This window comes from Balaenoptera musculus, chromosome 12 (genome assembly GCF_009873245.2).
Source record: "Balaenoptera musculus isolate JJ_BM4_2016_0621 chromosome 12, mBalMus1.pri.v3, whole genome shotgun sequence".
NCBI lineage: Eukaryota > Metazoa > Chordata > Mammalia > Artiodactyla > Balaenopteridae > Balaenoptera > Balaenoptera musculus.
The window spans coordinates 46896820-46921052 of NC_045796.1; the positions used below are offsets into that span (position 1 = coordinate 46896820).

The 24233-nt window shown below is 40.4% G+C and overlaps 1 protein-coding gene across 1 annotated transcript in view; it reads left to right on the plus strand.

The window, feature by feature from the left end:
- Positions 1-23227, plus strand: part of HS3ST5 (heparan sulfate-glucosamine 3-sulfotransferase 5) — a 196078-nt gene extending 172851 nt beyond the window's left edge. Inside the window, exons 4-5 of the mRNA XM_036871692.1 lie at positions 17774-17912; positions 21434-23227. Coding sequence (XP_036727587.1) covers positions 17806-17912; positions 21434-22364 — 1038 coding nt within the window. The 5' untranslated portion in view covers positions 17774-17805 and the 3' untranslated portion in view covers positions 22365-23227. The remainder of the gene's footprint in view (positions 1-17773; positions 17913-21433) is intronic.
- Positions 23228-24233: the final 1006 nt, after the last annotated feature.

Below are 24233 nucleotides of genomic sequence, written 5' to 3' on the forward strand. Positions count from 1 at the left end.
ATGATGGGGAAATATGTCTGTATTGGTCTTCTAATGCTGCATAACAAATGACTTGCCAGCATTGCAACTTAATACCGATTTATTAACTCACAGTTCTGTAGGTCAGAAGTCCAGGTGGGCTCAACAGGATTCTCTCCGGAGAATCTCACAAGGCTGAAATCAAGCCATCAGTTTGACTGGGCTCTTATCTAGAGAGTCTGGGGAAGGATCTACTTCCAAGTTCATTCGTGGTTGACAGAATCTAGTTCCTTGTGGTTGTAGGAATGAGGTCCCTGTGTTCTTTCTGGTTGCTGGCCCGAGGTTGCTCTCACTTCCCAGAAGTTGCTCTCCAAGTCCTTGTACCTTAAGCTCTCAACAGCACATCAAATCCATCTCTTGCTTGGAATCTCTCTAACCATCCCTTTTGCTACCAGCTGGAGAAAACTCCCTGCTTTTAAAGAGCTCCTCTGATCAGATTAGGCCCGCCTGGGTGATCTCCTTATTTTTAGGTCAACTGTTTAGCAACCTTAATTACAATCTGCAAAATCATTTTGCTCTATAAGATAACATAATCACAGGAGGAACACCAGGGGCAAAGGTCATGGAGGAAATGAAGAATTCTTCCCCACCTACTGTGCCCTTACTATATCATATCAGAATACATTTCAAATGGAACCATTTCATTTTTTCCTTGTAAATTGAAATAAGCCCCTTTACAAGATGAAACAAAGACACAAAATTTCTTTGTCTATAAAAGGACAAATTTCGTCCTTGCTGTGTGACTGATTAAACAGATGGGCAAGAAATTTATATGAGTCTCAGGGGAAAGGAATAAAATAAAAGAGACTTTCATTTCTGGCAGTGTGGTCAAATAAGTACCCTGTATCGCACTCACTACTGAAATGACTAAAATGTATGGTGAAGTAACTAAACTATATGTCCATCTCTATAAGTATATAACTATATCTATGAGGCTACTTGAAAGGAGGGAATCAATGGAGCCCAAAAATGAAATAAAATGAGGAATGATTAGTCAGTAAGTTCCCAAGAGAATATTACTCCGAGAATTTCTACCAAACCCTAGAATCCTTTAGCTTGCACTTTGATGGTTATGTGGGCTTAGCTTTGAGAAAAAGCAGGGGAACTGGTCAGTGCAAGGAATCTAATAAGAGACACTCATAAAAATAGTATTCTAGAAGACTATACTGGTATTGTAAGAATGAATTAGAAATAAACCTTAATATTCCACAAGGAAATCAATTTTGGCACAGAGTGAGAAGACAAAATTCCCTGAGGATTCGTAATCACAAATTGGTCCTCCCTTGAGTTTGGCGTTCTAATTCATGCTACAGATGTGGTCCAAAAAACCTCAAGCATTATCCCAGAGGATCATGCCCTCAGGCAACTGGCAGAAACAAATCTGTAACTCCTTTGAAAGACCCAACTTAAACCCAGGCTTCCTGCTAAATGGGAAGGAAATCTAAAAAAGAGTGGATATATGTTCACGTATAGCTGGTTCACTTTGCTGTACAGCAGAAACTAACACAACATTGTAAATCAACTCTACTCCAATAAAAAAAAAGTCATGTTTTTTACAACATGATCATCTTAATACTCAGTTTGCGTTTGAATCAGATAGTGGCTGTTTGTAGTAGAAGACATACAAGAATATGTATTGCATTATTCCTAATAATGGAGAAAACTTGAAAGCAAACTTAGGTGTCTGACAGTTGCACGTGTACTGCATATATTTTTAATTGACTTATTAAACTGATTTTATTTTTAAAAAAACAAAAAAAAAACAGGCTTCCTGGGTTAAATAAAGTTCCTTAGAAAATGAACAACCCAGAATGAAGAATCACGGAACAAACAAGGAAATAAGACACTATGAGTAAAACAAAAAACCTCAACAGCCTCAGATAATGGAATTTTGGATGATATTGATAAATGCAGATAAATCTAAATAAGCGATGTTTTGTAAAACAGTAATAACAAAAATAACGCCTAACCTAGGAGGTGTTGCAGAATCACACTAGAATGAATATCCTGACCCGAAATGTACATAGTAGCTGGGAGAAAGTGATTGGAGTTAATGTGTTAAATTTGTAATTGGCATAATGATTGTTATTCTCGGGAATTATTTAACTAACTGGTTTGTGTCCTCTTTTTCTACCCTTGATGAAAGTATTGTCATCCTCATCCTATCAGGATATTTTTCTGGGAAGAACTGATGATCCAACCAGAGAGAGACAGAAAGGATATTAACACTTGTTAATTACTTTATACCGCTTTCTTTTCTTCCAAGCGCTATACTTTGACAAAAATCACTTTAGCACTCTTTCAAAACGTATAGCACCCAAGGATTAGATTTGCACTGATGAATGAGTATCTAGTCCTGGTACTAAAATTAATGCCAAATCTTCATAGAAAGAGGATGAATTTTCCCACAAATACTGACGGTCAATACAGCTAGATTCTATTTTGAACTCTGCCAGTCATTAGCTAAGTGGACCTAGGACTGTACCTGGACCAGGCATTGGCTTCCTCATTTAGAGAATAGAGAATAAAATAGTTATTGTCTCTCATATCTTTGCTGTTAAACTCCAATAAAACCATGTTTAAACTAGAGCTTTAAAAACTGCAAAGTGCTACACAAATAGATAGTAGCTTTATGAAAACTGTGTTTTTATGATGATTAAGTAGATAATAGGAAATCTTTCTCTAAAGTTTTTAGGTTGTTCTGATACAAATTCACTTAAATGTTATGTTAAATGTGTTGAATTTTCTGAGTCCAACTTTGAGATTTGAACATGGTGCATTCACATTTCTATGCAATCAGTCTGATAATGGTTTAATTCTTCACTTTAATGTTAAAATCAGCATCATCTTCAGATTATAAAAGAAATATATAGCTTAGTGTTATAGAGGTTAAAGGGGAGGAAAAAGTCGCTGCAGACAGAAGATAATGAAAACTACAATGAAATAAAAGTTAATGATAAAAGTACCACCATACTTTTAATCTATTTGTGGCATTAAGGTATTTTTTTATATACATCATTTCTTTGATCCTCACCAAAAACAAAAACAAAATTTGTGAGACAGGAAATTAGATTTAAAAGTTGACTTCCTATCTGGGAGTTAATACTATACTTGATTTTAAAATAAATATACTCAACTATTACTGAGTATGACAAGCTGAACTGATATTACTATAAAATTTACCAGCTATACAAGGGAGAGGGAAGAGCTTATCCAGTTAACTTGAGCTCTTTAACTGCATGAGCCTACATTACTGGCATGATCTGTTTGGACCATGTATCTTAACTTAATTACCTGTATAATTGTCATCTCTCCAACTCACACTGTTCTATGTAAACACAAGATTAGAGGAGAGATTCTGCTTCTGAACTTATCAGCAGGACAAATTTACTAAACTCCAGTAACTATTTAATGAAGTGAAAAGAAACTTTAGGAGGGAAAAAACATACCCTTCTTCTACAAACATTAGTTACATATACCAATGAGATACTGAGATGAAGACTAATTGGGATTTCATGCCAAAATAAAATTCAGTTCCCATCTCTTTCCTTAAGACATCATTCTAGTAAATGAGACCCTGAAACAGAAACAGAATTAACTGGTTCCTTTTAAGTTTAGTAATTACAAATGCAAAATGAGTATCCTCCTGCAGAGAGCCAGAGGACTACTCAAGCTAACACAATAATGGTAGCTGTGATAAATTATGTATGCACAATATCAGAAGCTGAATGGAGGAAAGAAATGGAGAACCCATTTGAAAATTTGGAATTTGCTCAAAGCTGCTCCTGCAGTAACTCCCAGGAGGATAAACCCTCAGCCCGGAGCCGTAATAAACTCCACATTTCTATATAATTTACCAACTTTTTTCTTTTCATTTCTAACATTGACCCTTCATGGTTAACTGAAGAAACAAAGAACTAAATAGCTTCCTTAGCCATTTGATGGAGCAATTATGAGCATCCTGACGGATACATTTTCTGCTTAATCTGCTAACAAGTGGTGTCCATTTTCCTCTTAATCTACACCCGTCTCTTCACATTCGACCTGACACATGCAGAACACCACTTCCCATGCCCTTGTTCTTGTACCCCTCTTCATTTGTTTCTTTCTCCTTACAGCTCTCTTATGTGATCATAAGAAGAAAAGAGAATTCTTTGTGACACTTTTCCTCAGCTGCCTTTGGTTAATTTTTTCAGAACGCGATTCCTATGGGCTCCCTGACGGCCGGGCAGATTGAAAGCTCATCAGTAGACTCTTTCTTAAGTGTCGGTGTCTTTTCAAAGAAATTTCATGTCTTTGAACGAGAGAATTGCTTTTCACAGTGATAGGCAGTGGAATGTGAGGCAGCCATCTTGAAAGGGTTCAAGACTACTTACACCTGGGGGCTAATGAGCACTTAACAATTGAGATTCACCTCAGGCACTAATTTCCCCCCCACTGCAATTGTCTCTACTTCCTTACACATTAATCTCTCCTTATAAGAACACTCATTTAGTGCTAATCTGATGGAATTCCTTAGTGTAAGAGAAGTTTAGACCCAGAAGGGATTGTTAAACGCATCCCTTCCAAACCCTTTGTTTCTTGGGAGGAAAAATCAGAAGACCAGGGAGGGTAAATGATTTACCCAAAGTCACGGAGCAGGGGAGTAACATAGTTTGAGCTTCCTGTTTTGTTTTACTTTAAAGGGAGCAGAGAGGTGGGAGACAGTTTTCTGCCATATAATAGGAGCAGATTCTGCAGTCCTTGGGTCTCTGCGTTTTCTTTTTTTTTTTTTAAAGGCATACTCTTTTTTTTTTAAATTAATTAATTAATTTAATTTATTTTTGGCTGTGTTGGGTCTTCGTTTCGGTGCGAGGGCTTTCTCTAGTTGCGGCGAGCGGGGGCCACTCTTCATCGCGGTGCGCGGGCCTCTCACTGTCGCAGCCTCTCTTGTTGCGGAGCACAGGCTCCAGACACGCAGGCTCAGTAGTTGTGGCTCAAGGGCCCAGTTGCTCCGCGGCATGTGGGATCTTCCCAGACCAGGGCTCAAACCCGTGTCCCCTGCATTGGCAGGCGGATTCTCAACCACTGCGCCACCAGGGAAGCCCATGTGTTTTCTTATTTGCATGATAGGGATGCTGATACTGCCCTCTTCACCTCAGAGGATTTCCCCCCGCAGATCTATGGTAGGGGATCCCCTCTGCTGGAGAGAGAGAGAGTGTGTGTGTGTGTGTGTGTGTGTGTGTGTGACCACGTTATCCTTGCGTGGCCCATGCTCTTGTAGGGATATTGTACTTAGGACTGTAAGGCTTTGTGGATAGCTACCATGCTTCTGAAAACAGACACCATTCCCAGGGTCGGGTACCCAAGGAAGAGATGGGCCTCAGGGAAGACCACAGAACTTAGAGGGAGAAATGAAGGGGAGTGGAATCGCAGTGCTGTAAGAAGCTATGAAGGACTGTGTTCCTACGTGATGGGGTTAAGACAGCACCTCTCTTAAAGCCAAGCGTCTGGAAAAAGGAGGCACCACTGTGAAGGCCCACAGCCTATACACAAGTAATCCATTCTCTGAAGGCTGGAGGGCCTGGCAGCAGGACTGTACACATAATTTGTGGGACCCACTACAAAATGAAAATGGGCTCCTTGTTCAGAAATTATTAAGAATTTCAAGGCAGTGACAGCAGAGCCTTAAACCAAGCATTCGGCCCTTCTGAACACAGAGCCCCATGCAAATAACACAGGTCACGTGGCCAACAGCTAGCCCTGTCAGGCAGCAAGTTGTTCCCTTGGCAAATTCTGGTCTAAACATCCCCAACGAAGTCTTCACTTGCAGGGGGTTTTGAAAAGAGGAGTCTTTTAAAGGAAGACTAGTGCCTTTTGGAGAGTGGTCTGACTGTGGATACTTGGGTAGGAGGCAGGGACCCTCCACAGGGGAAGTGGATCTTAGGGCCAGGAGATGAGACTCTGAGGTCCAGCAGACCCCACCCTTGTGAGGAGTCTTCCTTCGCTGCCAGTCTAAGAGGATCTGGGCTCTGTGTTTAAGGGAAGATGCAGTTTCCTTACACTTTTAACAAGAGTTGACCTTGAATGCTGGAAGACGAAGAGAGTAATGAGGCAGGATCTGCGTCCCTTGTTGCCCACATCATTCCCGGCGTCTGCAGTAAACATGGCAGCACTCAGTAAACATTTGTTGATGAATGGTAACATAGGCAGTTATCTTGAGAACAGAATTTGGTGGAGCCCTTCTGGCCCTGAAAGGAAGATCTGAGATTCCGAAAAAAGAGGTGTCTATGGTAATAAAAAGAGGAATGCTTTGAAGCACATTAATAATACTGCAATTTAAGAAAATGTTAGCCTGCCCAAGAAGGAGACTTTTAGAATCATTTTGCATACAAACTAATTATAAATTATTTTACAGATTTATTAACTACTCAAAAGATTTTTCTAAGACATGTAGCTGTACTTTTCTTTTGCTATCAATGCTAAGAATAACAGCACTGCATTCTTTCTCTTTAAGTTCTGTTATTTAAAGAACATAGTGGCGGGATGCAGGGAGAATCTGGAAGCAGGCACAGAAAGCTGAAGACAAGGACCTAGAAAGGTGAAAATAGAAAGAAAGGGATTACAAGGGCCTCAGAAGTGAATATAGTCTCTTTTGAATTATGGTTTTCTCAGTAGTGGGATTGCTGGGTCATATGGTAGTTCTATTTTTAGTTTTTTAAGGAACCTCCATACTGTTCTCCATAGTGGCTGTATCAATTTACATTCCCATCAACAGTGCAAGAAGGTTCCCTTTTCTCCACACCCTTTTCAGCATATATTGTTTGTAGATTTTTTTGATGATGGCCATCCTGACTGGTGTGAGGTGATACCTCACTGTGGTTTTGATTTGCATTTCTCTAATGATTAGTGATGTTGAGCATCTTTTCATGTGCCTCTTGGCCACCTGTATGTCTTCTTTGGAGAAATGTCTATTTAGGTCTTCCACCCATTTTTTAATTGGGTTGTTTGTTTTTTTGATATTGAGCTCCATGTGCTGTTTGTATATTTTGGAGATTAATCCTTTGTCCATTGCTTCATTTGCAAATATTTTCTCACACATGCACCCCAGTGTTCATTGCAGCTCTATTTACCATAGCCAGGACATGGAAGCAACCTAAGTGTCCATCGACAGATGAATGGATAAAGAAGATGTGGTGCATATATACAATGGAATATTACTCAGCCATAAAAAGGAACGAAATTGGGTCATTTGTAGAGATGTGAATGGACCTAGAGTCTGTCATACAGGGTGAAGTAAGCCAGAAAGAGAAAAACAAATATCGTATATTAATGCATATATGTGGAATCTAGAAAAATGGTACAGATGAACCTATTTGAAGGGTAGGAATAGAGATGTAGATGTAGAGAACGGACATGTGGACACAGAGGGGCAAGGGGAGGGTGGGATGAACTGGGAGATTAGGTTTGACATAGATACACTACCATGTGTAAAATAGATAGCTAGTGGGAACCTGCAGTACAGCACAAGGAGCTTAGCTTGGTGCTCTGTGATGACCTAGATGGGTGGGATGGGGGGGAGGGGGAGGTCCAAGAGGGAGGGGATATGTGTATACATATAGCTGATTCACTTCGTTGTACAGCAGAAACTAGCACAACATTGTAAAGCAATCATACTCCAATTAAAAAAAAAAAGAAATGAATATAGTCTCTTTAGAAAGGGAGGAGAATGGAGGAGGAGGCTAAAGAGGGAAGAGGAGGTGACAGACAGGTACACTGTCCTTTTCCCTGATGGCACTTGGCAGCACACTACACACTCGGTGGGCACTCAGGAAAGATGTGATTAATGAATCCATAAAAGAAAAAATGGATGGGACATGGTTAGTAATGTGCTGGTAAATACTTCACAACCTGCTCTTGGGGAAGGGGGATGTTTTGTAGTGTTTCTCAATATCAGTTGTATAAATCCTCCCTCCGTGGCCAATTTTAAACCACCCACATGAATTCACTAAGTGTGGAATTAGGAAGAGAGGCACAATATTATCTCCACTGTACAACACAATAGACCTAACTTTAGGAGCATAGATAATAGTAAAACGTAGTATGATAATTAGGAAATAATGAGTTTTCAATATTTATTGCCTTTGTTTTTTAATTTCTTTAATTGGGAATGTCTGTAATGTAGTTCTTAATCATGGCTTTAAGAACTAGCTTGCAAAGTACGAGCCACCTCCAGCCCTCCGATGGATGGGCGTCATCAGATGCTGCCATTATTCACGTTGTATAGAAAGAGCTTTTTCTATTTTTCTTTCTTTAAAAGAATTGAGAAAAGCAAATAGGAGACAGTACAAGAAATCTCTGAGAATATTTTCTCCTTAGCCACTTTTCCAAAGGTTTTTTTTTTTTTTGATACCTAACTCATCAGAATTTACAGGTTGAATGTTTAAGATGAGTGATATATCTATTTCTACCAATAAACTCTATAACATTTTCAACATTCAATGAACGTAGTAGGGAGGCAGAGTTGCACAATATAAAAAGCCTGAAACCAGCAGTTAGCAGCCCCAGGTTTAATAGTTTGAGGCTTTGAGCAGGTCATTTCACTTTCCTAGGCCTCAAGAATGCCCACTGCCCCACTTATATCACAGGACTTTGTGGGGGTCAGGTGCGGGTCTTTGAACATGCTGAAATGTTGATAATCTGCTACTTATTCTGAAATGGTTTAGTAAAAATAATATATATTTATATAGAGAAAGATAAAGCAAAGGTGTCAAAATTTAACAATCGGTAAATCTAGATGAAGGATATGTAATCATTCAAATTTTTCAAAATAAAAAGGTGGGGAGGGACTTCCCTGGCAGTCCAGTGATTGAGACTTCGCCTTCCAATGCAGAGGGTGCGGGTACAATCCCTGTTCAGGGAGCTAAGATCCCACATGTCTCCCAGCCAAAAAAAAAAAAAACATAAAACAGAAACAATATTGTAACAAATTCAATAAAGACTTTTTAAAAAAATGGTCCACATCAAAAAAAAAATCTTTAAAAAAGAAAAAGGGTGGGGAAATGAGGTTATATATTAATGAGGTTATTATACACATATGGCACTCTGTAAACCTGCAAAGTACTAAACAAAGATAAAGTACTTTTACCTGCTTAAAGAGATGTGGTATCCAGATACCATAGCTATTAGGATAGTCAAAGTTCATTTCATCTAGCTGATTCAATTATTCAGCAATTATTTACTGAGTATCTGAGACCCTAAATGCTGGTGACACAATAACGAGCACGGAGCAGTCCATAATCTCATGGAAGTTACATTGTAGTTAGAGGGACACACAGTACACAGGCAATTACAATTTGGTTTCAATAGAATTAAATGATGCTGTGCTGCCACATAGAAGGAACATGTAAGCCAACCTTGTGTGGTCGAGAAAGACTTTCCCAAGGAGCCTAAAATCTAAAAGATAGGAATTAATCCAAGGCCTGGAGAGAAGTCAGCATTAGTAGATGTGGCTAACGTTTATTGAGTATTACTATGTGTCAAACAGTGTTCTAATTACTTTACATGCTCATTTCCTACTCACAGAAGATCTTTGGGATGGGCTATTAGTATCCTACTGGAACACCATCTATTGGTGCCCCAGACCCGATAGATGAGGCACAAAGTTATTGTTTTTAGGCTCTGGAAACTTTATGTATCAATAGAAAGGCCCTGATGCAAAACTGACCATGACCTATTCAAAAGAGCTGCAAGTTGTTCTGTCTACTGAAGTTTGTACATGAACGTGCTGGGGGAGGGGTGGTGGTAATGAGGAATTGCGGTGGAAAGAAGTAAAAGGCCTTTTAAAACCCTGTGGATAATAGGGTCCCATTAAAGAGTATTAAGCCTGAAGGCAACAGGATCAAATTTCTGTTTGGAAAGACCACTCTGTCATCAGTGTGGAGAATAAACTGAGGCAAAAACAAAACTAACAGTGGGGAGGCCAGTTAGGAGACCATAAAATCTGAGGGAAAGAGAGTGTGGCCTGAACCAAGGCGGTCACAAATGACAGTGCAGAGAACTAGGTAGAGTCTAATAGTACTTCGGAGATAGAATTTTACTGGCGGGGTGGAGCCAAGGATGATTGGATTCCAAGGTTTCTGGGTTGGGCAACCCCGTCAACAGATGGGAAGCCATTCACTGAGATACTGAGGAGAAGAGCTGGGGGGAGGTAAGATGAGACGGGGTGATAATGAAAAGGCAATAAAGGGATTTAACCAAGATCTTACAGAGATCAGGACATAAGAGTCTGAATCAAGTGGCAGTCAAAACCAATGTTATTTTGGTCCTCTACCAAAAACTCTTTCAAAAGGAGAGTCAGTTCTTGAATTACGGGGAAAACAAGTGGGGTTCCCATGATTCTGTTTGGTTTTAATCATAAACAGTGTAGTGAATATGAAAAATACATTACAAACTATAAAGACATTACCTTTCATTATTATTTGCATTATCATTATTATCATTACTTATTAATACTTTCCCTTCCTTTTATTAGGTTCAAACCACCCAAATAGCCCTTTTTATTTACCCCTCCATAAAAGTGTTTCCCTCTTTTACTCTTTCTTTTCACCTCTTCATCTTCTACTTCAAGGTTCAATGGAAGGAAATTTGAGGAGAGTTGAAGTGGTTCTGTCTGCTCACATCAGTCAATAAACAAGTATTTATTAACGGTTTCCCAGTGGTGATCATTTCGAAATGTATAGAAATATCAAATCACTATGTTATGCATTAGGAGCAACATAGTGTTGTAGGTCAATTGTCCTTCAAAAACCAAATACACAAACTCATAGACAAAGAGATCAGATTATGGTTACCAGAAGCAGGGGTTGGGTGTTGTGGGTGGGAATTGTATGAAGGTAGTCAAAAGGTACAAACTTCCACTTATAAATAAGTACTAGGGGTGTAATGTACAACATGATAAATATCATTAATACTGTTCTACATTATATATAAAAGTTGGTAAGAGTTCTCATAACAAGGAAAAAGATTTTTTTCTTTTTCTTTTACTTTGTATCCGTGTGAGATGATGGATGTCCGCTAAACTTGCTGTGATAATCATTTCATGATGCATGTAAGTGAAATCATTATGCTGTACACCTTAAACTTATACCGTGCTCTATGTCAATTACATCTCAATAAAACTGAAAGAAAAATTTAATCAAAAAGAAAAAAAAAAAAGCATCTCTCAGGTGAGCATCCAAAGCTCAGGGAGTGACATTGTAATCAAGGGGCCATGTTCTTTGGGGTCAGATAATTCTGAATTTAAATCCTCCTGCATTTACCAGCTACATGCCCTTGGGTAAATAATCTGTTCATCTCTCTGCTCTTCAGTTTCCATCAGAAAAAAAAATTAAAACAGACAATACCTCACAGGTCTGTTGTATTATGTGAGATAATAAATGTGAAAGAAAGTAACAGAGAGACTAGGGCTCAATAAATGTGATTCCTGTCCACCCCATAAGGCTGTTGCCCAGGATAAATGAGCTAATACTCAATAGACTGTTGTGATTTCCTTGGAATAATTCTGCTATATAAGTTCAGTTGTTTTTAATGAACCTTGCTGATGTTGTTTCTCTTATCGTTTTTACTGGTACCAGGGGCTTGCAGCAACCGTGTCTACAAGCCTTTGAAGAGCACTTGAACATATCTTTATTATTATTATTATTTTTGAATTCCCTTATTTCTTTGTGTCAGCTTGGGAATCATTTCTTTCTTTGCTTAGTGCTGCTTTGGAGAAACAGCCAGATGTCTCTACAATTTGTCGTTTCTGGCCACATACTCTGTTATTTAGATACTCGGCTTTGTTCAGCTAAGATGCCGTGTCTATTAAAGCTTTCATAGTCTGGAGAAACTATAATTGTGCTGTTCTTGGCACGCAAAATGAAAGAGACTGGGAGATTAAAAACTGGAGATAAAGGAGGGCTTAAATGTCACTGTAGGTCTTTAACTTTTTTTTAATAAAAAGAAATAATAAATTTTTTAAACCTTTAATTTTACATAAATTGCCTATTACCAGTATGACTGCTCTGATGAAAGATTATTAAACTACCCATTAAAGCTGGCATAGCTAAAGGGAAGGGACTTTGGGGTTGGAGAAGCAGTTAACCTTCTCCCCAATTTAATAGCATTGTCTGTAAGGGTTAGATGGTATGGCTTCTCTGTGACTTGTACTCCTAGACCAAGACCTGCAACTCCCAGCTTTTAAGACTCCATTGTGGCAGATGCTTGAGCACTTCGTTATGTCATAGAAAACCAAAGAGGCATCTTGAATGTTAAATTTGCCAAGTACGTTTGGTTTTCCTTTTTTTTAAATAAATTTATTTATTTTTGGCTGCATTGGGTCTTCGTTGCTGCACGCAGGCTTTCTCTAGTTGTGGCAAGAGGGGGCTACTCTTCGTTGTGGTGCGCGGGCTTCTCATTGCAGTGGCTTCTCTTGTTGCAGAGCACAGGCTCTTGGTGCACGGGCTTCACTAGTTGTGGCACGTGGGCTCAGTAGCTGTGAAACGTGGGCTCAGTTGCTCCGCGGCATGCAGGATCTTCCTGGACCAGGGCTCAAACCTGTGTCCCCTGCATTGGCAGGCGGATTCTTAACCACTGTGCCACCAGGGAAGTCCACCTTTGGTTTTCCTTGAGCAAGGTTTATTCTGCGGCTGCTCTAATACTATCTCTTAGCACATGATCTGAGTGATTACAAAGCAGAATGAGATTTCACTTCCTGTGTCCTAGAGAGCCTCATTAGAAACTGCAACCTTGGCCCCCCTCACTTCTCAAAAATTCCAAGAGATTTCGACTTAAGTGTTAACTTTTTGTTTGTTTGTAATTGTGCCATCTTGCTTCGAACAGCAATTATAGTGTGCGTTAGCATTTTAATGTTTAACAGGAATTTCCATTGAAAGTTATTTATATAAAAGTGGACTTAGTGTTTTGCAATCCAGTTGCACTATTAATGAGAACTGCATTTATTTTATTCTTTTCTTGTTAAAGTATTACCCTTCCGAAGATACTAATTCTGCTTCATTTTTGTGAAGTGCCCAAATGTAAAGTTCTATCCCACAGTATCTTACTCAAGGCTCCTGTCATAACACCCCTGCGAGACAGACATTATTATCTTCATTTTACAGGTGAGGATACCAAAACTCAGAAACTTTCAGTTACAAAACTAAACAAAAATGTGACTCAAGGACTTTGACTCCCAATCCAATGGTCTTTGTACTTCACCCTGTACGACTTGTTCATATTAGTTGAGGTCTCAAATAAATATAAAAATCTTAGTTTTCCTCAGTGTCATAGTGGGCATAAAGATGCTTTGGAGGGCATAATGGACCTTCCATAAGTGGACGAGGCAGTGTAAAGAACTAGGCCAGCCCTGCAAACAAAAGGCTGGAGAAATCAGGACTCCCAAAGAGAGAAAACCCCAGTGGGTGTATTTAAGTCATCTCAGACATAAAGAAGCTGGGCCGGCAGCAGCAACTTATCCCGCAGAGGAAAACCTTCACGGTGATAACTGGGCTCATCACAAAGGAAGAGTCTGTGGGTGGACCATTGGAGTCTTGGAGACTGAGCGACATTCAGTGGCAGTAGAAGTAATGACCCCATATTCAGTCAGGTTTAGTAATCTAATGTTTACCAGGTGATATGTGCGTTGCGGTAGAGAACTGGAGAACTTTGCCATGATATTCTCCTAAATCTTGGGCTACTTCCCCAGCAGCCTTCACATCCTTAGTCGCTTTTTTCGTCTCTTTCCTGCCTGCTCACTCAAGCAGAGTTCAGCTGTGAGATGCCTTCATAGCTTCACTCACCCCATGCAGGTAAATGTCTCCCAAGTTTTATCCCTAAACCCAGCTATGACCCTTTGGTCCCATAATTATCTACACAAGGGACCTGACCCATTACTACCTACCAATGGGAAGGAAGAGTGTTGGGACTTTTTCCCCCAGATTCCACCTCCACCAGGACCACCCTCCCCAGGAAGATATCAGTGGAATCTGGGAGTATTAAAGGGGGAGACATAGGAAAGACATTCCAGGCCAGTGAGGAAACTGGCAAGAGCATAGAGATGAGAGCGCAGGGGTATGGGGAGCCATGAAGAGGCCGACCTGACAGGCATGGGGCTGGTGTTGGTGAGTAATAAGAGGGAGGAAGCCAACTGCCCACACTGGGACCTCAGAAGGAAGGGCCTGGGCTGGCAAGGGGAAGAGATTGGACTTGATCTACTGAACAACTGACAACAGATGAGCGACAAAATAAGTTGTGTTAGGAAGGTTAATCAGACTGTCTGGACCATAGGAAATGAACACAGAGACACACCCAAATGTTAAGAAACAAGGGAGGCATTAAGTGCCTGGACAGGACAAGGAGAGACGAAATTAAGGAGAGTTTACTGACCGTGGTGACCAAAGAGAAAAAAGATAATAGAAGACGATTTAGAGTTTTGTGTGTCATTCCCTCCACTGTAAAAATACAGACACAAGATTAATACAGACCTGTTGAGTTGGAATCTCTGAGTGGGTGGTGGGGGGGGCAGGTGTGTGTTTTCTAAAGACTCTGCAAGTTCAACGTGGGGAACCACCAGCCTATGGCGCAAAGCAGGCAGATTCCAGGCAGACTGCCTTTCAGTTAGTTTTCTCGGATTTCTCAGTCAGCGGGCTTAGCCCATTGCTAGGAGGTGTGATGGAACACGCAGAAGGCAGCAGCTAACGCTAACGCAACACTTCTGAACACTGGACTCCTAACTGTGGTTCTAACTACAAGAACAAGAATTCAGGAGAGGAGGGGGTGGACCATGGACTAGGGCATCAGCTGGAGAGCCCTTCCTAGAGGGCCTGGGACATGGCCCAGACCTTGAAGAATGGCTGAGCTGTGCTGCAGACCGACAGGTGGATCAGGGAGCTGGTGAAAGCAGACTAAGCATCATGCGGTATAGTTTTGGATGGGGAGCGTGGGTGCTACATTTAGGTAGCAGAGGAGGCCAGGTGACCCCCAGCCTCCCTCCAAGTTGCTCCTCTGTATGAGGCCGGTGACCCTCATTGAGGCCACGGGCAAGCACATTTTTACCTTTGCTTTTCCCATCTCTCCCATTTGTAGCTGGCCCTCTTCAACCACGTCCTAGCTTTTACTCTCTCATACTGTTTGTGAGCACACGTTAAATTCATTTACACTAAGATATAATGACACATAATCCCTTATGTTAGCCTGGCGTATTAATAAGCCTTTGTGTAGTGATGTCACTTGTAGAACCCTTACTTCATTCTCGTTATAGCCCTACGGAGTGGGGAAGTTAGAGATTGTCCCCATTTTATAGAGAAGGAAAAATGGTTCAGAGAATCTAAACAGCCACTGCAAGATCACTAAGGGGAGAATTTGAATAGGGGACTTGAACACAGGTTTCTTTCTGCCACCCTGTTCCACATCTTGCTGCAGTATTTGCATTTCAACAGGGATCAGAGCCCTGTGCTGAAGGTAGGTGGCTCTGAGGACTTCAGGCATCGACCCAGAGATAGGAGAAGACTGATTCTTTCAGTGAAGCCCTGAGTCATGCTACATAAGTTACTGCCTTTGCCTCCACATTATCTGCAAGTTGTGTGACCACAGGCAAGTTAGAGAAAATTGTCTGAGCTTCACTTTACCTGTTTATGAATTGGAAATAACTGTATCTGCCTAGTAGGATTTTTCTGACAATTTCCTGAAATACCACCTGGATAATGTCCTTGTCACGCAGTCGGTCTCAACAAACCTCCTTTTCTCTCCCCCTTTTCTTCCCCATTTTATCTACACACAAGGCAGGCCGTGCTAAGCTAGAACCCCAGCCTCACCCACTCCCTACAAAGACCTTTCTTATTGCCTCTTCTTTGCTTTTGCTCTTGCCCTTTCTCTTCTCCCCTAAATCCCTGTGTCCAACCACACCAACCTTCCTTCGCTTCTCAAACTAGCCAAGCTTTTTCCCTGCGCAGTGCTTTTGCGCACACTGGTTAGTCTGGCGGAAACCCCCCTTGCCCTCCTCCAGCCCTCCTCGGTCCTTGTGCTCCAGGCGTAAGCCCAAATGTCACTTCTTCAAGAAGGACGGAAGTAGCTTCCTCCTGGATTCTTTCTCACTGCATCCTGTACTTTTCCTCTGTTATTACAATTTGTAGGTACATGTGAATCCTACATTTACTGGTTTAGTTTCTGTCTTCTCCACGAGACTATAGCCTCCCATGTTGGCCACTATCTCTGGGGCACCCGGTACAGAATCTAAAACCTAAGTCACGTTCCATAAATATTTGTGGGCTGTGTGTTGGGTGAATGCTGCTCTTCTCTCTCCCTTTCGGGATGACCTCCTACAGCCTCCTCACCAAATCATATACTACATGCCACCAAACAGCATTCCCATCGAGCCCACATACCTGACCATCTCCATTTTCTTTTCCCAACATTTATTCATACATTATCATGAATGAGGTGGTGTTCTCTGATTGTTTCATGATTCCCTAATCACATCATCAGTTTTCCAAGGGCTAAAACTCTTTAGGGATCTTTTTTGGGATCCCCCATAAACACAGTAGAATAGCTGGAAATGCTATCAGTGCTCAGTATTTCCTGATGAATGAATGAACCAACCCATCAATCCTAGTATAATCCTTTTTTGTACAGAGAAAATCTTCACTTAGCAAATAGGGAGAGACTATTTCATCAAAACAATCTCTACCCACGACCCATTGCTGTTGTCCCTCTTCTGGGGGACAGAAGAGGGACAACAGCAAATTTACCATTTTGACTTTTAATGTGAAGCAAACAATCTTATCTTGAAAGGGGGATTGGATTTATATTTAATAAGAGAGACTGAATCGGAAGCTTGCATTTTTTCCCAAAATTTAATAACAGCGCTAGTAAAGCCTTACACTCCTCAGCTGGCCTTATTTCAGGTATAAGAGTACAAAGCTTCCGGGTAAGCTTCTGTCTTGATGTTAGAGTGAGGCCCATAACACCAACCCTGTTTAAATTCATTGAGAGCCAGGAGGGGGTCACATAGCAGGGCATCTAGTCTGAGCATGTTTTCAGAATCAGTCAGTCCAATCCAGGCCTGGGCAGAGGAGACGAAGAGAAACATCAGGTTACTGAGCGCCACTGTCCCCAAACATTTGAGATCCTGATAGTTACCACCGATAACCTCAGTAAGTAAAGACATAGCTTTTGATCTTACCCCCTTCCTCCATTCACAACTAGAACAAAACGAAACAAGAAACATATCAGTAAAGCATGTCATTGTTATGCCCCAAATACTAACTTACTGAAGGGGGATTTCAATGGCTACATTCCTCCTATCATACTGAAGTAGAACCTTTAGTTTACTGGTTGCCCTGCTGCTAAACCTCAGGTTGCTCAGTTGCTCATTTTATCAGTATTCTTTGAACGATTAACAACAAAAACATATATATATTTACATATATATATGCATTTATGTATGCATTTAAAATTATATATGCATTTTAGTGTACTTTGACAGTTGCCCAGCAAGTTCTGTCCGGTTAGTGTCTTCTCTCTGGTTTAGTATTTGATCTTATAACACAGAGCAGGAAAACGTAGGTAAGTTTTGCTAAATAGCTGTCGTCCATGAACGTTGTCAAGGCTGGTATGGCATCTGTTCTTTGTGTGACATCACTTTATCCCCTGTATCCCCACCCCTGCTTGGCTTTGAGACAATTAACAGAGCCAGTAAGAGATGACTGCTGATGAGTCCCCTTCTATCCCCATCTCTCAGGCTGCAGAAGTCCTGAAGGTTGATGGAGGGCCATGCTATTCAAACAGCAGGCATGGCTGAGACAGAAGCTCCTGGTGCTGGGAAGCCTTGCCGTTGGGAGTCTCCTGTATCTAGTCGCCAGAGTTGGGAGCTTGGATAGGTAGGTGATTAAACACATACTTATGCCTGTGTGACTTTAAATATCTCTCGATTTAAACTTCCTTAGGACATAATTTTAAATCTATCCATTTGTTTTCCTCCTCAAGATTCCCAAGAAGCATGTTTTTCTGCAGTATTGATTTTGATTGATTGAGCCTTTAAAAGAAAGAGATCCAAGTTGCCCAAACCAAGGTGTTCATCGAGATCCATTTGTATTCTGTGTGTGTTGTTTGCTTTCAGAGAAGGGATAAAGCCATGTACAGTAAAAATGTCATTTACTATAGCTCTGTGTGCATCTGGTTGTTGACGTCTAGCCGTAGCAAAATAGTGATAATGTATTTATGTATCTACATTTTGAAATTTATAAGTGGGCAATTAATGTGCTACCAAGAGAGTTAAAATTATGTATGAGCCTGTAAAGGAGCTCATCAGGTTTGGAATCCATTGCCCTGGAAAGATGGCTGCAGGCTTGGGGAGTTTTAACTATGTTAATTAGCTCTGGTTTCCAGGAGCTGAACATACCAGACAAGGAGTCTGTCGCTCAGAGTAATTGCCCAGAAAGCAATGGAAAATTCACAGAGAGGAAATTTACAGAGCTAGGGTTTGGCTGTAAATAAGCCAACAGTTGAGAGGTACTAGACCTGCAGAAGTCCAGCAATGTCAGCTGGCTTCAGATTGAATGCCACTGGACTGTCCCACATCCGGTATGATTGGAAAGGGTAGAGAAGTTAATTTCTGAAATTTGAAGCTTCCTTTTTTGCCCTTTAAAATTAATTCTTGCAGTTGAAAGACTGATGTATGTTCCCCATGAGTTCAATTCCCATTTTCTATAAAAGTGCAGGCACACATTAAAATAAAAATATCTTCCTTACAGTTTTTCTTTTGTAACCTATAGATCTTATCACAGAAATATTTAACAAATAATATAACAGTGGTCTTTGCTTTCCTTCAGCCAGTATTAATTTTGACTGATAAAATGAACCCCTTTGATGCTTTTCAATTCAAAATTCCTAAGTAAACTTCCTACTCACTATGGGAAACGGTATATAACCCAGAGCTTATCACTGACTCCGAGTAGTTTCCTAAAGTAGTACTTGTTATTAGTGAAGAGCCTTGAGGTGGTACCATTGTCCTGTGTCCATCATGGAACTTTTATATCAAGTTCTTCCCAAAACCTTTAGTTTGCTTCTAATCATTTGCTTTATTGAGTAATTGATCTAACAATCATTAACGTATTAGTTATTTAGTTGATAACTCTTCATTTTTAACCTGGTCTCTAGTCCCTAATGGGGTAGCTTTTATAGGGAATTGGATTGCTTGGGGGGCTTTCTCAAAACCTCTCACTTGAGAGTTCGAGCAGATTGTCTAAAATTGACACATGTTGACACAGACCTGTCCTTTAGAAACTGAAGACCCTGCTCTCTGGGTGGGAGGCTGAGCTCAATTACTTCTACTGTCCCTTCCAATCCTAAAATTTCATGTTTTTTAGTCTGGGGTCCATGCCTACTCTTTAGGGAGTGGAAATAATATGATATTTTTTCCTATCTTGTGTTAGGGAGTCCAAAAAGCAATTGTTCTGCAGGGAATGAGCTCCCATGGTAGAAGGTAAATAAAGGAAAGAAGGAAAATGACCTTTTCTAGAAGTAGAGAAATTCCTTTCGAGCTCAAACAGGGAAGACACTGTTTCAGCCTCTCTCAGCCTGAGTTGTGTGAGAGAATCAAGTCCTACAGGAAAGGATTTGATTGACTGTTTCCTCAGTTCTCCCAAGGACAGCATCATTCAAGGTGCCTGGGAGAGAAGTCCATCCATTCCATTCAATGGATGCCTTAAGGGATTAGGGTTTAATTCTCAACCAGAGCCCAGCAAGAGCTAAAAGATGAATTTGTGACATCCCAATCAACGTCACAATTGAAAACATACTTTGACTATGTATGTGTTGCTCCTTATATATCTTCCATTTAGAGCTCTAACATATTAATCCTATTAACAAATTTATGAAAACAAAATTCATGTTCCTCTAAAATATTAACTGTGATTAACCCTGTTTTTTACAGTATGCCATATTTTTATGTTTTCCACAATGAGCATAAGTTGTTTTTAGAATCATAAAAAACCCACAAAAAAGGTAAAATGTGTTCATATATTTCCTTAAGCATTATGATAGATAGCTGTTTAAACATTGCATAGGCCAAGCCCCTTCCCCTCAGTTCTGCAAAATGCCTTGGCATGACCTTGAGGTTTTTCCCTTCTCCCTTTAATTGTAAACATTACAGAAGATAAGAAAGGTACAGTGGGGTCTCTTGGGAAAAGCAGGAGACAGCCTCATTGCCACAGAAAGGGGAACATAGACTCCAAATTATTAGGGCAACTAGAAGCTTCATTTGGAGGAATTGGTTTAACAGCCATTTTGACTAATATTATACCCTTTAACAAGAAAGCGAAAATACCTTCTCAGATAAACTTAGGAAAGTTATAATGAATTCAGTTCAATTGCAGACTACACCCAAAAGGAAATTCAATTTACTAACCATATAAATTGGCCACACCAAATTAAATAGTCACTCCAACCTAATATCACTGTGATTGTTACCACAACTTTCTCTCTGAAAAAAAGCAGTGGTGCTTTTTCACTGCTTAGGGCAATGTTGAAATGGAAATCCTCCTTTCTGGCTCCATCCATTGCTTTGCTTCCTTCATGAGCTTGAGTCCCGGATTTAAATGGGCTTGACAATGAGGACCTGAGGTTTCTGACACTGCCAAGGTCTTGTTGATTTCTGGTCCCAGGTGTGGTAGGTGATATACGGCACTTGCTGTTGGCATTGGGTTTGCTCCTATATTCAGCAAAGTAAAAACATAAGCCTGACCTTTTTAGATAGAAAGAGAAAGAGAAGCAGAAGAAATATGTACTCTTCTAGCTGCCCCCAAGGCCAAAGCAGAAATTCTCATAGAATGAAAAGCTCAGCAAGTGCCAAGATTGGAATTTTGCAGGTTGATGACGCAAATAGCCGAGGGCAGAGACTGGGACCTCTTTTCAGATTATATCTCAAAGATTTTTCAGAGTCATATGAGTGCAGCTGAGCTGCAAGAAAATAATACCACATGAAACCCACAAGACGTGGCCTCCTAGCTGCCCTTTAGCCTCCCAGCTGAAGATTCTAATCTTCCGTCTTTCGTATTTTCTAAATGATGTTAACGGGTGGGCTGCTAAAAGGCTATTAGTATAGTTGGTGTCACTTGTCTGTCCTGTACTGTGAATGTCAGTACACGCTATAGTCAATTAAGAGCTTGGTGAATAAAAATTTTAAGAAGCACTAATAAAAATATTCCATCAATTATGTGTGCTTCATTTAATACAGAGTTGCTTAAAATAAAACTTCCCAAACATATGTTCATTATGGATTGCAGTAGGCGGAGAACAGTGGTTTTATTTATGCATTTAAAGTCTTGCTCTCACTGGGGAACCAGAGAAATGAAAAATTAGTTGCAGTGAGCTCCTTAGAGCATCTCTCTGTTGCTTACAGGCTACAACCCATTTGCCCCATCGAAGGCCGATTCGGAGCCCGTGGTCAGGCTGAATTCCCCCTGCGCGCCCTGCAGTTTAAGCGTGGCTTGCTGCACGAGTTTCGGAAGGGCAACTCTTCCAAGGAGCAGGTACGCCTTCATGACCTGGTCCAGCAGCTCCCCAAGGCCATTATCATCGGGGTGAGGAAAGGAGGCACCAGGGCCCTGCTTGAGATGCTGAACCTCCATCCGGCAGTGGTCAAAGCCTCTCAAGAAATCCACTTTTTTGACAATGACGAGAATTATGCCAAGGGCATTGAGTGGTATAGGAAAAAGATGCCTTTTTCCTACCCTCAGCAAATCACAATTGAAAAGAGCCCAGCATATTTTATCACGGAGGAAGTTCCAGAAAGGATTTACAAAATGAACTCATCTATCAAGTTGTTGATCATTGTCAGGGAGCCAACCACAAGAGCTATTTCTGATTACACTCAGGTGCTAGAGGGGAAGGAGAGGAAGAATAAAACCTATTACAAGTTTGAGAAGCTGGCTATAGACCCTAATACCTGCGAAGTGAACACGAAATACAAGGCAGTAAGAACCAGCATCTACACCAAACATCTGGAACGGTGGTTGAAGTACTTTCCAATTGAGCAATTTCACATCGTCGATGGAGATCGCCTCATCATGGAACCCCTGCCAGAACTTCAACTCGTGGAGAAGTTCCTAAATCTTCCCCCGAGGATAAGTCAATACAATTTGTATTTCAATGCTACCAGAGGGTTTTACTGCTTGCGATTTAACATTATCTTTAATAAGTGCCTGGCGGGCAGCAAGGGGCGCATTCATCCAGAGGTGGACCCCTCTGTCATTACCAAATTGCGCAAATTCTTTCACCCTTTCAATCAAAAATTTTACCAGATCACTGGGAGGACATTGAACTGGCCCTAAAATAATGTCGTACAACACTATGTGTTGTGCCTGGGGACACACAATGTCTCATCTGGATTAAAATATGCACTTTTCCTATAGACACAACTGTCCAAGTCATTTTTCCATGTATACTTGTACATACGCAGTGTGTGACCAAATATAAGATCAGCTCTTTTTCTACTGAAAATTTACAAAAAAACAAAACAAAAAACAAACCAATTTGCTATCTACATAGTTGCATCTTTTATGCTATTTACAAAAAGAAGAGGTGGTGGTACTGGGGGAAAGTGACTTCAGCTATTCTCAAAGACTTAGTCTTCCTTTGAGTCAGAATTTGTCGCCTGCCATTTTCATAGATTTAAGCCAAAAGATTAACATGTGAAAATGTACCAATGGCTGTGAAGTTTCAGGAAGTAGAGGATTCGGTTATGCATTCTTTTCTAAGGGAAAGCTGACTCTTTAATTCAGATGCTGAATTGATGCCATGAAAACAGAGAATACTATTTTCTTCTTATTTAAAAAAATGTCTTATCTCATAAAATTGACATCGTTCCAAAGTTCCTGCGGTGATTTTGCACTATCGTTTTCTCATATGGACCATGGTGTCACTTGTAGCATGTCAATCACACATCGGAAAGTCAAGTCCTTTTACTTCCGTGTTCTATGTCAATAAAGAGAAATGTCATGTACATAGTGTATATAGTTGTAAATACTGGTTTCACACTAAGTAATTCTATTTTGTAAACTGAATATGGCTATTTAATTTATTGTGAAAATTAAATTTATTGTGGTATTTAAAAGATGGAATGGATTAAAATTACTCTATGTGCAATTTTTTTTGACTCATTTTGTTTTATGTGCCCCTTGCTGGCTCCCAAAGTCAAAGCTGTTTATGTGCACATGAGAGCACTTGGAAAGATGCACTTCTCCGTTGGATTTCTGTACCCTTGTGATATGAAGCAAGGTTGGATATATTTTTTAAAATATCTCAACCATCTGGAAATCTAGTATAACAGCCACCTCAAAGAGCACTTGTGCTTCTCTGCTACAACCTTGTAACAATTAACTTACTTGCAGTTGCTCCTGGTGCTAGGAGACAGACAAGAAATACTTTAACATAATCAAGGCATAGAAGAATCACAGTTTTATATGAACCTCTAATCAAAGTCAGACCAATAAAGAAATTAAATAAAATAAGATTAGAAAACTTGTGTAGCCTCTGTACTGAAATCTGCTGACGCTTCCACAAACTCTCAGAAGTCCCTCTTTGAGATGAAACTACATCAGCCTGCTCAGGAATGATCAAATTACGTAGTGTTGCTATTACTAACATAAACATCTGGCTCAGATTTCCATCCAGAGAAATTAATGCTAAACTGGGTGCTTGCTAACATCAGATAGCCTGTACTATGCTTAAATATAATTCGGAAAACCTTGGAAAGAGGTATCAACAGAAAAAAAAAAAAATAAGATGGATTTTTCACAGTCATGGTTGCTTATCCAGTGGAAGATGTTTAAGGGAGTTCTGTTGACATTGAGAGTGCCTAGCAAATAACAGTGGATTCCCTTTTGATTGTACTAAGTGTTGATTTTCTCCATGAGTTGTTCGTCCTGTCCAGTGATATGATGGTGAACTTTTCTAAATAAATAGCCCTTTGCCCTTCCTTGTCGGTATATGTTGCTTCTCAAGCTACAGCCTTGGTAATCATCTCTACCGTTTCAATTAGCATTGGTGCCGTTTTCTCAGCATGGAACAGGCATGACACCAGCACACGCTGAGAGGCCAGCTTCTCACTGACTGCGCAGTGAGTCTGGAGTGAGAGCCTTGGGTCTAAATGTCAATCACTCTCCTCTAAGCAGTGAAGGAAACCAAATATAAGGAACTTA